This window comes from Capra hircus, chromosome 6 (assembly GCF_001704415.2).
Source record: "Capra hircus breed San Clemente chromosome 6, ASM170441v1, whole genome shotgun sequence".
Taxonomy (NCBI): domain Eukaryota; kingdom Metazoa; phylum Chordata; class Mammalia; order Artiodactyla; family Bovidae; genus Capra; species Capra hircus.
In genome coordinates this window covers 92,091,848-92,106,562 of record NC_030813.1, presented here as the reverse complement: position 1 = coordinate 92,106,562, position 14,715 = coordinate 92,091,848, and the positions used below count along the sequence as shown (strand labels likewise).

The 14,715-nt window shown below is 48.4% G+C and overlaps 1 protein-coding gene across 4 annotated transcripts in view; it reads right to left on the bottom strand.

Moving 5' to 3' along the window:
- Window positions 1-14,715, bottom strand: part of SHROOM3 (shroom family member 3) — a 330,680-nt gene that overhangs the window by 28,161 nt on the left and 287,804 nt on the right. For all 4 annotated transcript variants that reach the window (XM_018049607.1, XM_018049610.1, XM_018049609.1 and 1 more), the window contains 2 exons: window positions 12,470-12,601; window positions 2,792-5,990 (listed from right to left, as the gene is read on the bottom strand). In XM_018049607.1, the coding sequence (XP_017905096.1) occupies window positions 2,792-5,990; window positions 12,470-12,601 (3,331 nt within the window). The remainder of the gene's footprint in view (window positions 1-2,791; window positions 5,991-12,469; window positions 12,602-14,715) is intronic.

Below are 14,715 nucleotides of genomic sequence, written 5' to 3'. Positions count from 1 at the left end.
TTGGAAGGGAAGACAAAATAACATTTGGAACCATCCAACTACTTCCCCAGCAGAGAATAATGACATGTAGTGGGGAATAAATAACAGAAGACGATTTGGTTTTCACCTAAATATTTCTATTTCCTTTAGAACACAGGGAGAGAAATGGAAATGCTTGCCCTGCTATGCCGAGAGCCTCTGAAGCCTACCAAACTAGCTGAAATGTCATGCTACATATACGGACCCTGTTTTTTCTTAGCTCCCGGACCAGGGATTAAAACCGCGCCCCCTGCAGTGGAAGCATGGAGTCTTAACCACTCACTGGACCACCAGAGAGGACCTACATATACGGATTGTTGAAGTGTTTTTAGAGGTAGGATAAGCACTGGAAATTAGCTCTGTTCATCATTCCAAGGGGAGAAAAACAGCAATTGGAAGCTTATGGAGGATTGCTTCTATAGATTCTGTGTGTATGTGTGTGGGGGTGGTGGTGGTTTGTATCGGGGAGAAAATATTTCTTAAGAGAAAGTATCTGGACGGGAGTGGTATTTTCCCTCAGAAGGCTGTGTGTATGTGTGTTTCAGAAGCAGTGCAGCAAACAGATCTCTCAGGCAGTGATGGCTAACTGTGAAGCTGTTTCCTCCAACGTATAATGCCTCCGCACACAACCTGCAACCCTTTGTCAACATCTTGCCCATCCTTTACCGCCTAGTTCAAATCCCTTCTCTTTCAAGAGATGCTCTCTCAGATCCCCTCAATTAGAACTAATCAGTGTCCCTCCCATAGCATGTTATTTATGATCACTCCCAAAGCACTCACCATTTGTGTTATGTGTATATAAGTACATATTCTTTGCTCAATTGTAACCCCCCGAAAGGCATGATCTTTATTTTCCTTTGTGTTTCCTTCAAACCTGTAATGCAGTCCTGTTCATAAAACATAGGTTCTACAAATGCTTGCTAAATCACTGTACTCTCTGCTGGAGAAAAGAGACTCTCTGAAGGGTCAATGGAGGGGTGTTCTCCCCTTGTGGTAACATATATGTGACTTCCTCGTATCTTCTGATCTGGGAAGGGAATCATGAGGTAGGCCACCGAGCTGCAGCGCAATAGAGCTTGAAGACAGGCTATGAACTAGGGAAACTAAGAGTCCTGGGAGTCAGAGTGTTTGGACTTTATTCCCAGCTCTCCTAAAATTTCCAGGGGAAAGTTCCTCATGGTCTATCCACCGTTTGGAGACTTTATGAGAAAAATCCTTTAATGTGAGAATCTGAAAGTCTGACATTTTCCTATCTTGCCAAGACAGTATAAAGAAAGAGACAGAGAGATATGAATTTGATATGGATAATATGGGCTTCCCTGGTTCCGACGGTAAAGAATCCTCTTACAATGGGTTCAATCCCTGGGCTGGGGAGATCCCCTGGAGGAGGGCATGGCAACCCACTGCAGTGTCCTTGCCTGGAGAATTCCCATGAACAGAGGAGCCTGTTGGGCTACAGTCTATAGGGTGGCAAGGAGTCGGACACAACTGAGCGACTAAGCACAGCACAGCACATGCATAATATACTCTACTACACAGGATTATTTTGAGGATTAATGAGATAATAAATGTAAAAGTGGGGCTTCCCAAGTGGTGCTAGTGGTAAACAATCTGCCTTCCAGTGCAGGGAATGCCAGAGATGTGGGTTCGATCCCTGGGCTGGGAAGATACCCTGGAGAAATAAATGGCAACTCACTCCAGTATTTTTGCCTGGAAAATCCCATGGACAGAGGACCCTGGTGGGCTACAGTCCATGGGGTTGTAAAGAGTCAGACATGACTATGCATGTACCCACATCTAAATGTAAAAGCATTCTTAGTTGAGGGTCTGGAACTCAATAACGAACAATGATCAAAGTCAATGACAATACCTATTGTGTTAATGCAAAAGTCCAACAGAAACAAAAGAGGGTACGAAGATAAAAATCTTTAAAATACGAAAGACAGAGCTTCTATTGCACGCACTTGGAAAAAAAAAGCAAAACAAAAAACATAAAAGATAAAGATAATCCCTAACTTTTCCTAATCTAATTCTTACACTGAGAAGTGGATGACACTAAAATATAATTTTTACGCATATATACTGCAGTCCATGGGGTCACAAAGAGTCAGACACAACTGAGCAACTGAACAATAAATATAATATGCACATACTATATATTCATATGTGTATATATATTATATACAGTTGTCTTTCAAGTGCTGTGCTCAGTCACCTTTGACTCTGCAGCTACAGGATCTGGTGGGATGGATAACAAAATCTGCCTGATGCTATGTAAAATGGCATAATATTTGCATATAACCTACTCATAATGCAAATGCTATATAAGTAGTTGCTGGTGTGCTGGCAAATTCAAGTTTTGTTTTTTTGGAACTCTGGAATTTTCCCAAATATTTTCCATTCCAGTGCAAAACCAGAAATGAGGCCTGCTATGTGTGTGTATATATAGCTATATGTGTGTGTATATATATCTATAGATACACATATATAGATATCTATATTGAAAGACACACATATATAGATATATTGATACACCAGCAACTACTTATATATATGTTTCTACTAAGACACAACTTTATAGATACCTATCAATATCTGTATTTCTGTAAGGATCTCATCAGATAGGGGCACTGAGAAAGACATCCCGTTATGAAAACAAATGCTGCTCTCTTGCACACTAAAGAAAAACAAAGGCGGAAGGAGGGGTTAGAGGAACGGCACTAAGGCTTCGCGGACTGAAGCGGTAGTGCTAAGATCCACTGGCTGCACATACCTGGCGCTTGTCTGTGGTGGGAGATGACCGTGACCTCATGTGCACAGGGACAGCCTGGACATCCGAGCGCTCCAGCAGATCCTCGGCCGACATGGACTTCGCGGCCCTCCCAGCTGTGGCCCCCCACGGGGAGGGCTCCTCTGGGGTCCTGTTCAGTCTCTGGGGGCCCTTTGATCCACTGTTAGCTCCACTGAGCAGTTCTCTCGGCGCTGGGTCCCCGCGGTGCCTTCCCCCAGGGTGGCGGCCGCTGGCAAAGGAGCTGCTGCGATCTCGCGGGGCCCGCTGGGTCTCCCCAGCGCTCCCCACCGCAGTGGCTGGCAGAAGGGCGGTCTCCCTGCGGGGCGGCAGGCTGGGCTCCCGAAGCGAGCAGAGACTGGAAGCCGCGGCGAGGCCCGGGCCCTCAGGCTGGAGGTAGGTGCTCTGGGTGCGCTCCAGCAGCCGCCCCGGCTCCTGCAGGCCACAGCCGGTGCCCGCGGGCCGCTTGCCGGTCTTGCGCTGAATGTAGTCGGCCAGTGCGCTCTGCTGGAACTGCTTTAGCTCGGGCCCCGACAGGCTGAGGGTAGAGCAGGCCCTGCCGTCTCGCTCGAAGATGCGGCACCGGTCGCTCACTGAGCCCTCCACGAAATGCGGCCCCTTCCTCGGCGGCCCAGCGGGGGTGGGCTCGGGTTCCTCTGAGACCCCCACCTCGTGCATCTTCTCGGGCTCTGAGTACGAGCGCTTCTTCTGCTCGGGGGTCAGATGCCGGCGTGGGCCCCTCCGGGCAACGGGGGGCGCAAGCCGGGCAGGGTCCCCCTCGGCCGGGGTCACGCTGTGCCGCTCGCGCGGGATGTGTGGGGAGGCGGAAATCGGCGCCTCGGGGCTGCGCAGCCCCACGTGGGCCGAGGCGGGTCGCAGGTGCCAGGGCCTGGAGGCCACGGGCGTCCCGGGCTCGAGGTCCCGGCGTCGGAAGGACGTGGCCCCCAGGACGCGGGACTGCGCGTCCTTGATGCTGTTCCGGTAGGCGCGGCTGAAGGGGGCGTCCTGCACGGGCGACTCGGGCGTGCGGGGCCTGTTGTCCGACCACGTGGCCTCCTTCTCGGTCTCGCTGAAGAGCTGGAAGGTGCTCTGGCTGCGGAGCAGACGGGCGTCCCGCCTCGGGGGCTCTCCACCCCGGGGTGGGACACCCCGGCCACCCTCCACAGCCCGCCTCGGCTGTTGACCACACGGCTGCCAGGAAACCTCTTCTGACTTTGGCTCCCCGTTTTTGAAGTGCTCTTCTCCATTGCCTAGGAGTTCAGTGGGTTCGGAAAAATGTATATGGCCTTTAGTCTCCTCCGAGTCATTCCTCAAAGTATTGGAGGCTGGGAGTGTCCTGTGGGGCCTGTAGTTATAGCCGTAAGTACAGCCGCCAGCACTTGGGGGTCTCTGACCAGCCTGCTCTCGCTGCTCGATCTTGGAAACCTTCTCCAGCACGGAGCAGTGGGGCTTCCCACACTGAAAGCCCTGCAGAGCCGAGGTGCTGCTGGAACTCAGCCTCCTCCGGCCCAGACTGGAGGTCTCCTGTGAGGATGGGGAGGGCGGCTCTTCATACCTTGGGTCTGAACTCTGGAAAGAGGCCAAGGTTCTCCCCTCAGGCTTTGGATAGGACACTGACCTGTCCAGCTGGCTCTTGTGATCAGCAACAGTAGTCCTTCCAGACTCTTCTCCCTTGGTATTGACTGTGCAGGTGGATGAGCATTCCAGGTAGACTTCCTGGGCTGCTCCTCCGAGATCCAAGCTGCTTTGCCTCCTTAGACTCTCAGGAATGTTTTGGAGGGAGGAGAAGGCAGTTGCAGTCTTGCTGAAGCTGCCTGGCACACTCTGGCCCAGGCTGCCTCTGTGGAGCCTCCCCTGGAGGTTGGCATTGTAGTCTTCATGGCAATCCCCCTCCCAAGGCTCTGAGGGCAGGAAGGATCTCTTGTCTTCACCCACTTGCCACGCCTGAGCCTGAGGCGACTGGAGGCTGCGGTAATTAGAATATTTGTTGCCCTGGGTGCTCTTTCTCTCACTGGGATGTGGGCTGTGGCCTTCTAGAGGTGTGAGAAGTCTCTTCAGGGAGGTCTCCTCCTCGTTCTCAGGCACTGAGGGAAAATGGACTTTATAGGGGACACATTTGGCTGAAGTTTCAGGTTTCCTCTCTACTAGGGACACTGAGTCCCGTTCTAGGGCCTGGCAGAAGGCGAAGCCAGGCCTGCTAGATCCGTTTTGGTTTCCATTCTCATCAAGGGCAGCCATTCTGTCGCACGGTCCCTGAGGAGGTGTGTACCCACCCTCCTTGGCCAGGGCAGGGTAGAGGGTACCATTTCCACTCACAGAAGGCCGGGGCACCTGGGCGAAGTGTGGCTCCAGGGAAGGTACTGGGTAGATGCTAGTCGGCAGCAGAGGTTGGCCGGGCTGGGCCTTCTGGGTGTAATTGTGCTTGGGCTTCACTGGAGGGCTGTTTTCTGGGCTCTTCTCTAGCACAGTATGCAGCTGTTCCTCTATGAAGGGAGATTTCAGGGTGCCTGCAGAGTTTGCCGGAGGCCGGCAGAACCGTTTCTGATCTAGGCTAGACCAGGAGCTGGGCCGCTCTCGCTGCCGGAAGGCTGCGTAACTGTCACTCCGAGCTGGGGGCAGGGGCGCACCCACTTTAGCAGGCAAGTTGTCCACAGTGGTCTCTAAGGAATCGGGGCACTGCTGGCTCCAGGAAGAGGGTGGCGTGCCTTTGCCCCGAGGAACATTATGGAATTTTTCGTAGCCCTGACCATCAGTTGAGGCTCGGGTCTCCCTACCTTGGAGAAGCACGCCTGAAGAGTTCACCTCATACTCTGCTGAGACCCCCCTCCGGGGGTCATAGACTGTCTTAACATAGCGAATATCTGCCTGCTTCATCCCTTCTAGGAGGCCACCTCGAGCAGAAGTGGTGTCCATGGAGCCCGAACGTTCCCGGCCAGAGACACCAGGGGGTGGATACTCGAGGATGCTGGAACTGGTGGAGAAGGAGCTGTAAGCCGAATCTCTCTTGCTGTGGAGGTGGCTGAGCTGGTCAATGCTGCTGGTGGACTTCGCCGGGGAGAGAAAGTGGCAGGGTGGGTATCCCCCACCAGGCTCCAGGCTCTCCATGCTCCCCTGGGAGCTGCACCGGTCAGGGCTCTGCCTCAGATATGCGTGGTCATAGCCGGAGAGGTCACTGGTGGAGGAGCTGGAAGAAAGGGAGGAGGGCAGTCAGCGGTGAGCCCCGATTGTTGAGTAGGCTTCCAGGCACAGGACTAGCTTATAAATGGACTGTTGTGCAAGATGTTTCGTTTCTGGAAGGGTGGGTGAAAGGACCATATTTGGGCCTTGCTCGGCCTCCCTACGTGTCGTCACTAGGAGTAACTGCCCAACACCGTAACCTGTGTGTCTCTAATTAATCACCCAGGATCGCCAGGGGAGAAGTGGGGAGCAGGAGGACGCCACGTGGGCCTTTGGGCTCAGGCAACGCGATGATGTACTATGCTCTGTACCAGAAGTGACATTCTGCATGTGCCCAAAAAAATGAGAGAGGTGGGCGAGGAAAGTGGAGGGTGAGATGAGTTAGAGGGACAGAGACTGACATTTTGTGTCTCTTGGGGCGTCTGTGGGAAGAAGGGGAAAGTTTAGTAAGAGACCAGGCACGCGGATGGGTGAGGGAGACTGCACATGTCCCCGGTTTTAGTTAATATCTTTCCTTTTTATGGAGTTGAAGGGCTACTCTCTGGCAATCGTCCTGGAATTTCCACTGTACAAGAGACAATTTGTTTGTGGTAAGAAAACCAAACACAAAACTGAATGAGAGAATACTGAGAAAAATTGAGAACTAGAAAAAGTGGATGAGCGAGGAGAGGCAGGATGGATAAGAAGTCTTAATCACGGGAGGCTCTGAGGTACTGGGAGACCATCACCCATGGACAGCTTCTCAGAGTCTGGGCAAAGCCTCATATGCTGGACTGTAAGACTTTCTCCTTCACTGGCTCCTCCAAAAAGTTGCCATAAAACAGAATTACTTATAGCTAACTTTAATTATAAACCCCAAATATACTTCACCCAGCATGGTGGGCAAGAGAGAATAGAGATATAGGAAGGAATAAGTAGCTCAAAAATCAAACAGCAGTCTCAATAGTTCAAACATTTGTGATTCACTGTTCTCTAAAGAGGGCTTCCCTTATGGCTCAGCAGTAAAGAATCTGCCTGCAATGCAGGAGACACAGGTTCGATCCTTGGGTCAGGAAGATTCCCTGGAGAAGGAAACGGCAACCCACTCCAGGATTCTTGCCTGGAAAATCCCATGGACAGAGAAGCGTGGTGGGCTACAGTCCATAGGGTCACAAAAAGAATAAAGAAAACGAAGAGTTCTTGCCTGAGGCTTTTCATTTTTAAATGAATAGGCATTTAAACACTATTAAAATCCATGGAGCTATTATTATATTTCTAGATCTTGTGTAAGTAAATATGGTGTCTTCATGGCTGAGTAGGTGATAATGCTTTGCTGGACTGTCTCCAGAGTATACGGGAAGAGACTAGAAGGATTAGATTGAGTCAAAGCTGGAGCAGAATTCAAGGAAAAGAAGATTACATTTTCAGCAATTCCCCGCCGCCCCCCCCCCCGAATAATATTTCTTTTTCAGGGCAAGTAAACCTACTGAATGGAACATCTTGCTTTGGCAGGGACAGGTATAAATTCAAGGAGGAAGGAAGGGTTAATCCTAACCAGATTAGGGAAGCCAGTCCTGGCACTCCATGTCAAGGCATATGTCACTACCAGCCTTTACCCCCCCACCCCCAAATGAAGAGGATGTGCTGAAAATGCACATGACGTGACTGAGGATAATCCCCTATGACCCACTTGTGCTCCTGTTTATCTCCTCTAACAGAAGACTCAGAGTTAATACTCCGAGGGGACACAGAAGCAGTAGATCCCACAAGGGCTGTTTTTGCTCACCAACTGCATGCAGGTGGTAGACACTACTTAATCCTCCTCCCGACTGCTAAGAATTTTAGCAGTCTTTCACTAAAAGGATAATCCAGATCTAATTTAGGAACATGTGAAAAAAAAAAAATCAAAGTGAATAAACTGATGGGTTAACTGAAACACTACTGAATGGGAGGAAATGCCATCGCAAAACACAGATGGATCTAGAACTATGAACTCACTGGTAAACATATCTCGAGCCAAGCAGAGCAACGGTAGAGTGGGTTCCGTCTTGCAGCCAAAGGACACTTAACCCACCAATCCTCAGATGGAATGCATCCCATGAGGACCATTCTTACTCTTCACTGCTACTCAGGGAGGGCTCTGTCTCCCCAAATTCTCATTTCCCAGCTGCCTGGGGACTAAGACCCAGTGACCTATGCCATGCCATGGAGTGCCCTGACATCACCCTCTAGGAAAAGTTCTTCTACCACATTCTGGAAGCAGGAATTCTGATTACCCCTGCCATTCCTGCTTCCAAGATGGCATTCTTACAGATGGCTGACAAGAACCTGACATGCAGGTCTTCAATCCCGCAGCAGCTCCAGCCCACACAGAGACATCCTTACTCTCAAGATGAGTGTGTCAAGCAAGTCAGAGTTCTCACTGTGGTCTCATGACTTCTTTACCCTTGTTTCTCATTGTTCTCCCACTTGCTCACTGCACTCTGGCATAATGGTCACTGATGGCCTCTCAAACCCATGATATACGTTCCCACATGAGGGACTCAGGGCCTTTGTACTCACTGTTCCCACCATAAGGAATGCTCTTCACCTGGCTCACTCCCTTCCTTTATTCATGACTGTATCGGAGAAGACTTCCTGCTACCCACTATCTTAAAAGTAAGTACCTCCTCTCTGCTTATTTCTTGCTACTCTGCTTTATTATCTTCACAGCACTTACTACTACTTGACATTACATCACCTCTGTTTAAAAGTATTTTCTAAATACTTAAAACACAACAAAGAGCACAAAACAATTATATGAAAACATTTCCTAAAGTGTACTCCCAGAACATTAATTCATTCCTCAGATGAAAAAGTATGTCTGGAAAATACTGGGCTAGATAAGGTAAATAACTGTAATTTAAGACATCCAAGTCCTTAATAAATTTGTTCATGTGATATTCTGCAAGGCAAATATACTAAGCAGTGCTTTAAGTTCTTTTTTAATGTAGACCATTTTTAAAGTCTTTATTGAATTTGTTACAATACTGTTTCTGTTCTGTATTTTGATTTTTTTGGCTACAAGGCATGTGGGTAATATCCCACATGTTCTCTGACCCGGGGTTAAACCATCACTCCTGCACTGGCAGGCAAAGTCTTAACCACTGGATCACCAGGGAAGTCCCAAGCAGTGATTTCTAAACTTACATGACCCTAGAAAGTTTTCCCCAAGGAGCATCTGATGGATTATTATTCCATGGAACATACCTGGAGAAACAATAAATACTACCTTTTGATGTCTTGCTCAGTCTTGTACTCTCAATAACTAAAAATTATCTCAGACATAGTAGGTATTCCATACATATTTGTTAGAGGAAGAATCAATGAGCATGGGCTGGTTCTTTAGTATTCTGATGGTGTTATTTCAGCCTCTCGGGAGGGGACTAGACTACAGGATTTTTTGGAGGTTTTTTCTAAAGTACTATGTACTTTAGAAGTCCTAATACTTTAGGACTATTATGAGATTTCTGTAGGACAGCAGAAAGACAGTGACAAGGATCTGACAGAAAGCAGCTGGAACACAGTTTCCGTGAAATTCCAGATCTGAGCCAGTTTGCAGGCAGTGAAAATTACGTATCTTCTGTCTCTTTGAATGTCTCTCTCCCTCTCTCCTGCCCCTCCCCATCCCTTGAGCTCCCTCTCCTTTTCCTGCTTCTTAATGAGAAACAGATCCACATATTTAGGACTGAGGCTGTGTGAAGGCTGTCACAGGGATGCTGCCCACCAGACCACCAGATGCCACTGTGCCCCTCAGAAATGTACCAGGAGAGCTTCTCCAGCTACAGCTGCCAAAGGGCAGCCCCCTATGAGCAGAACTCAGAGCTGCGAACCCGAGGCATGGAATGAACAGACCACAGGATGCTTTGAGCTGGGGTAGAAGAAAATCCGCATGTATGTGTCATTTTGGGGTAACCCCAGCTTTTCCTTCTCCTGTACCCCACCCAGAGCTTTTGTGTTGATAGTCATTGTGTCAGGGAAGGCTGCTCTGAAACTTGCAGTAGAGGGCAGAGTGGTAGGTACAGTGCAGGCTCCACCTGCCTAAACCCTTCTGGAGGTTGGAGTGAGGAAGAAACAGCAAGTGGAAAAGCAGAGCCTGAAGAATATTGCACTTCTGATGTCAACACCGCCACACTCCTGGGGCCTCTGGGAGCTCACCATGGTTACTGTGGGCAGTGATTCTAGGCACCAATTGCAGCTGTCTTATTTCTGCCTTCAGCCCAGTGTATATTTAGGTCACAGTATGACTTCAGATTTAAGGGCCTCCTAAGGTTAATGGGCTTCCCTGCTGGCTCAGTGGTAAATAATCCGCCTGCAATGCAGGAGACCTGGGTTTGATCCCTGGTTTGGGAAGATCCCTTGGAGAAGGGAATGGCTACCCACTCTAGAGTTCTTGCCTGGAGAATTCTATGGACAGAGGAGCTTGGCAGGCTCCAATATGGGGTCTGACATGCAGTCGCAAACAGTGGGACACAACTTAGCAACTGAACATCAACAAAGGTTAGTGGTTAGGAGGGGTACACCCTGTTAATACACTCTTGCATTTTATAAATGTGTACTGGTTCATGCCATTAACCTCATTCGTTATTGTTTCACTGTGTCTCTGACAAGTTTTCAGTCTTAATTATTGTAATTGCTTTTCATAATTACTGAGTGCTCACTATGTTCCAGGAACTACACTGTCTTACATATGTTACTTTGTTTAATCCTCACTATGATCCAATGAGATATATATTATTAATTTCATTTTACAGACAAAGAAACCAAGATCAAAGAGGTTAAGTGCTTTGCTCAAGCTTATGCAGTAGGTAATGAAATTGAGATTGAAACTGAGGTCTGATTTATAAGCCCAAGTACCTCACCATCTGGTGTCCCTTCCACAGTTGGGCCTCTGCATTTAACCTTCTAAAAGCCTGTAACACGGCCATGCCCACAGAGCAAAAGCACTGTGCCTGCATGGCATGTGGGCCCTGCTGGGGCTGTGTTCCTGGAGCACACAGGGCTCAGATGGTGAAATTTTTTCAGGGTTATGGGAAGGGCTATGGGCAAGAGAAAGGAGTGTAACAAGGAGGGCAACCAAAAAGTATCCTAACAGGCCATGCCCACCAGTCAGAGCTCTAGGATTTATTTGGCCCTTGATCTGAGCAGAGGTGGGTCATGGGGGTTCTGAGTGTTGGCCTCACCAAATGCATAGCCACCATCTGTTTGCTAAGTAATCCTTCCAGCAACATCCTCCCCTCCCCGATACTGACCAGCACTTTGTGCCTGGCCACTCTGTGTCCAAGTCTTTATGATCCCATGGACTGTAGCCTACAAAATTCCCTGCTCATGGATTATCCAGGCCAGAATACTGGAGTGGGTTGCCATTTCCTTCTGCAGGGGATCTTCCCAACCCAGGAATTGAATCTGCGTGTCCTGTGTCTCCTGCATTGGCAGGCGGATTCTTTACCACCGGCACCACGTGGGAAGCCCCCCTGCCTCCCTACTATAACCTATATCTAAGTACTTCCAAAAAGTAGTAAGCAACAGGGCCTGCCTCCCTGGCATCAGAAGATGGACTCCAATTTGCATGGCTCTGAGTCTGTAGTAAATGCAGGGCTGTCCTGACTTCATTCTTTAATAGGTCTGGCAGGGGGAGGTCAAGCTTGGCTACCTTCTCCTCAGTCCCCTTCAATTGTGTCAGGTCTGATTACTATAATAAATCCCTTCCCCTGCATCACTCGTGATGGCTCTGCTTTTTCCTGACTGGACCTTGCTGCTGGAGCAATAAGACAAGCAGAAGAAAGATGACTCATATAGCTAGTATAGAGGAAGTATATGAGGTTATGGGCAATGGCTTTGAAACCTGGCTTGGATTTGATTCATGACTCAGGTACTGAGCAGATGTTTGAGCCTGGACAAACCCATCTCTCCAGCTTCAACGTCCTGTCCTATGAAATGGAGTCAAGAAGACTATATCTGTTTCAAGGGTGCATACGAAGGACCGCATGAGATGATGTACATACTGAACAGTCCTCAGTGTGTTAACTGCTTTGATTGGAGCTAAGTTGGATAACTGGCTTTAACAGAGAGAGAAAAACCAAGTGGGAAGTTCAAATACCGAATAAAACCATCCAGATAAAAAATAGATACATATTTGACTAAAAGAAAGGATGTGAAGCATCAAGGGAGGGAGCCGTCAGTTCTTCTGCTAGTGTGTAATTGAGAAAGGTCTGATTGAGGATCAATAAACCCCATAAATATCTCAAATGGCTAGTCATTGTTCAAAATAACACTGGCCTCTCTCCACGCTAGTCTAGCCCAGAAGGTGATGACTCATATACGCGTCAGGGCTTTTAAGAGGATGCGGATAGTGGGTAGAGAGACTTTATACTTGGGGTGAGTAAGAGAAAACAATCCTTTCTGGGAACAGGGCATTTGAAAGCAAACGCCACCCCCCACCCCCAGGTCTCGGCTGTGGTCACTTACCTGGAATGGTAGCTCTGGGGCCAAGGCGTGCCAATCGTGCCCTGAGATATCTGCATCATGCTGGCATCAGGTTGGTTCTCCCCAAGTTTGGTCGAGTGCCAAGAGTGAGGCCGGCCTGCAGGTTCAGTGCGTCTGGGGAGGCATAGCACAGGGACCCTGCGTTAGGAGCAGTCTCCGCTGACCTCTTCACCAGCGAGATTTATGGACTTGGAAGCAGAGAATGTTGTATCTCAGAGATGGAACACAGTCAAGTAAATACTGGAAAACATCTTACTGTTCATTTCTCTTACCAACTATTGTTTTTTTTTTTCTGCTTTATTATTATTTTTATTTTCCTTTTCATTTTGACATGATTTCAGTTACATACAAATGTTGCAAACTTAAAGAATTCCTGCATAAACCCTTGTGCACTGTTGAGAGTGCAAGCTGATGCAGCCACTATGGAAAACAGTATGGCGTTTCCTTAAAAAAATGTAAAATAGAGCTACAATAGGATCCAGCAATCCCATGACTGGGTATTTATCCAAAGAAACTGAAATCAGGACCTTAAAGGGGTATCTGTACTCCCGTGTTCACTGCAGCATTACTCACAATAGCCAAGATAAGCCCTAAGTACACACAGAACTGACAAAGCTGAAGGGGAAAAGTGGGTGTTCTTCAGACTGCAAGGCTGGAGGTTGAATTTGGTACGGAGGATTACACTATTGTACAGGTTCAGAGTCACAGAGTGGCTGAACTTTATTTTCGGCAAAAAAAGTGAGATAATGTTCAGCATGGACTTCAGGGATTTCTAGACTGAAATCTCAATGGCAAGAAGAGAGGAGGTGCCCTGAAATAGCATGGAGCTACCCAGGCTTAATATCAGCTGGTACACCTCCTTCAGGAAGGAGCAGACACCTTGCAACAGACTCTGAAGCAGGAAAGGAGGCTGTGCAGAGAACAATGAAGATCAGTGGAACTCTCTCATCTAGATTAAGTGAAAAAAAAAAAAATTATCTTTGTGCTTTTAAAGACAACAGTAGGCTCTCTTTTAAATCAGGGGTCCCAAACCGCCGGGCCATGGACTGGATACTGGTTCGTGACCTGTTAGGAGCCAGGCCACATGGCAGGTGGTGAGTGGCGTGTGAACAAGCAAAGCTTCACCTGTGTTTACAGCTGCTCCCCACTGCTTGCATTACAGCCTGATTCTGCATTACGGTGAGCTGTGTAATTATCTCACTATGTATCACAATGGAATAGTCATAGAAATAAAGTACACAATAAATGTAATGTGCTGGAATCATCCTGAAACCATCCCCTACCCCCAATTACTTGGGGAAAAGCTGTCTTCCACAAAACCGGTCCCTGGTGCCAAAAAGGTTGGGAACTGCTGTTTTCAATGTAAGCTGTCCAGACCTCTCTCCAATTTCCTTCCCTTTCATTCAAGGGGCATCCACAGACACTTTCTACATGGCAGCCATTATGCTGGTGCTCGGGTTACAAAGCATCATTAGACCCAGAGAGTTCACAGGGTAAGTAGAAAAGACAGCCAAGCAGACCACTGTAACACACTAAGATGGGGTCCCTGATAGAGATCTGTACAAGGTGCTCGGTGAACTCAGGAGAGGGAGTCACTGGGGGTTTCCGTTAACTAAGCCATGGAAGATTTCTCCAGATGGAAGGGGGTGGGAAATGGAAGGGAAGCACATCCACCTGGAAGAGCCAGCATGGCAGATGCATGAAAATACAGAAGAACGTGGTACAAACAGCTTACATAAGTGGAGACTAGATGATGAGTGAGGGGAAGGCAGCAGATGAAGACGAAGAGGATCCAGATCTCAACCGGCCTCATTGAAGGCAACAGACAGTCCCCTATGGAACTGGAGGCCACTGAAGAACCTGAGCCAAGGAGGGCCATGTTCAAATTTGAGTTTCAGGAAGATACTGCCAATAATGAAAATAAATTTGAGAGAGAGAGAGAGAGGATTGGAGGCTGTTGGACTGGCCAAGGTAAGAGATTAAAGAAAGACCCAGCACTAAGGCAGGAGCAATGAACTTAAACAGACAACAGATCTAATGCCCAGCCTGGTGAGCACCTGGATGTGGCTGGCGCAGAAGAGTGCAGTCCAGGAGGAAGGATGCCCTTTACGTTTGTAGCCTGAGCTAGGATGGTAATATTCCTCATCTATATAAAGAACTGTGAGATGAGAGGCGGGAACAGAGTGCAGAAGGAGGGAGACAGTGGGGTATGCAATGTGAGGTGACTG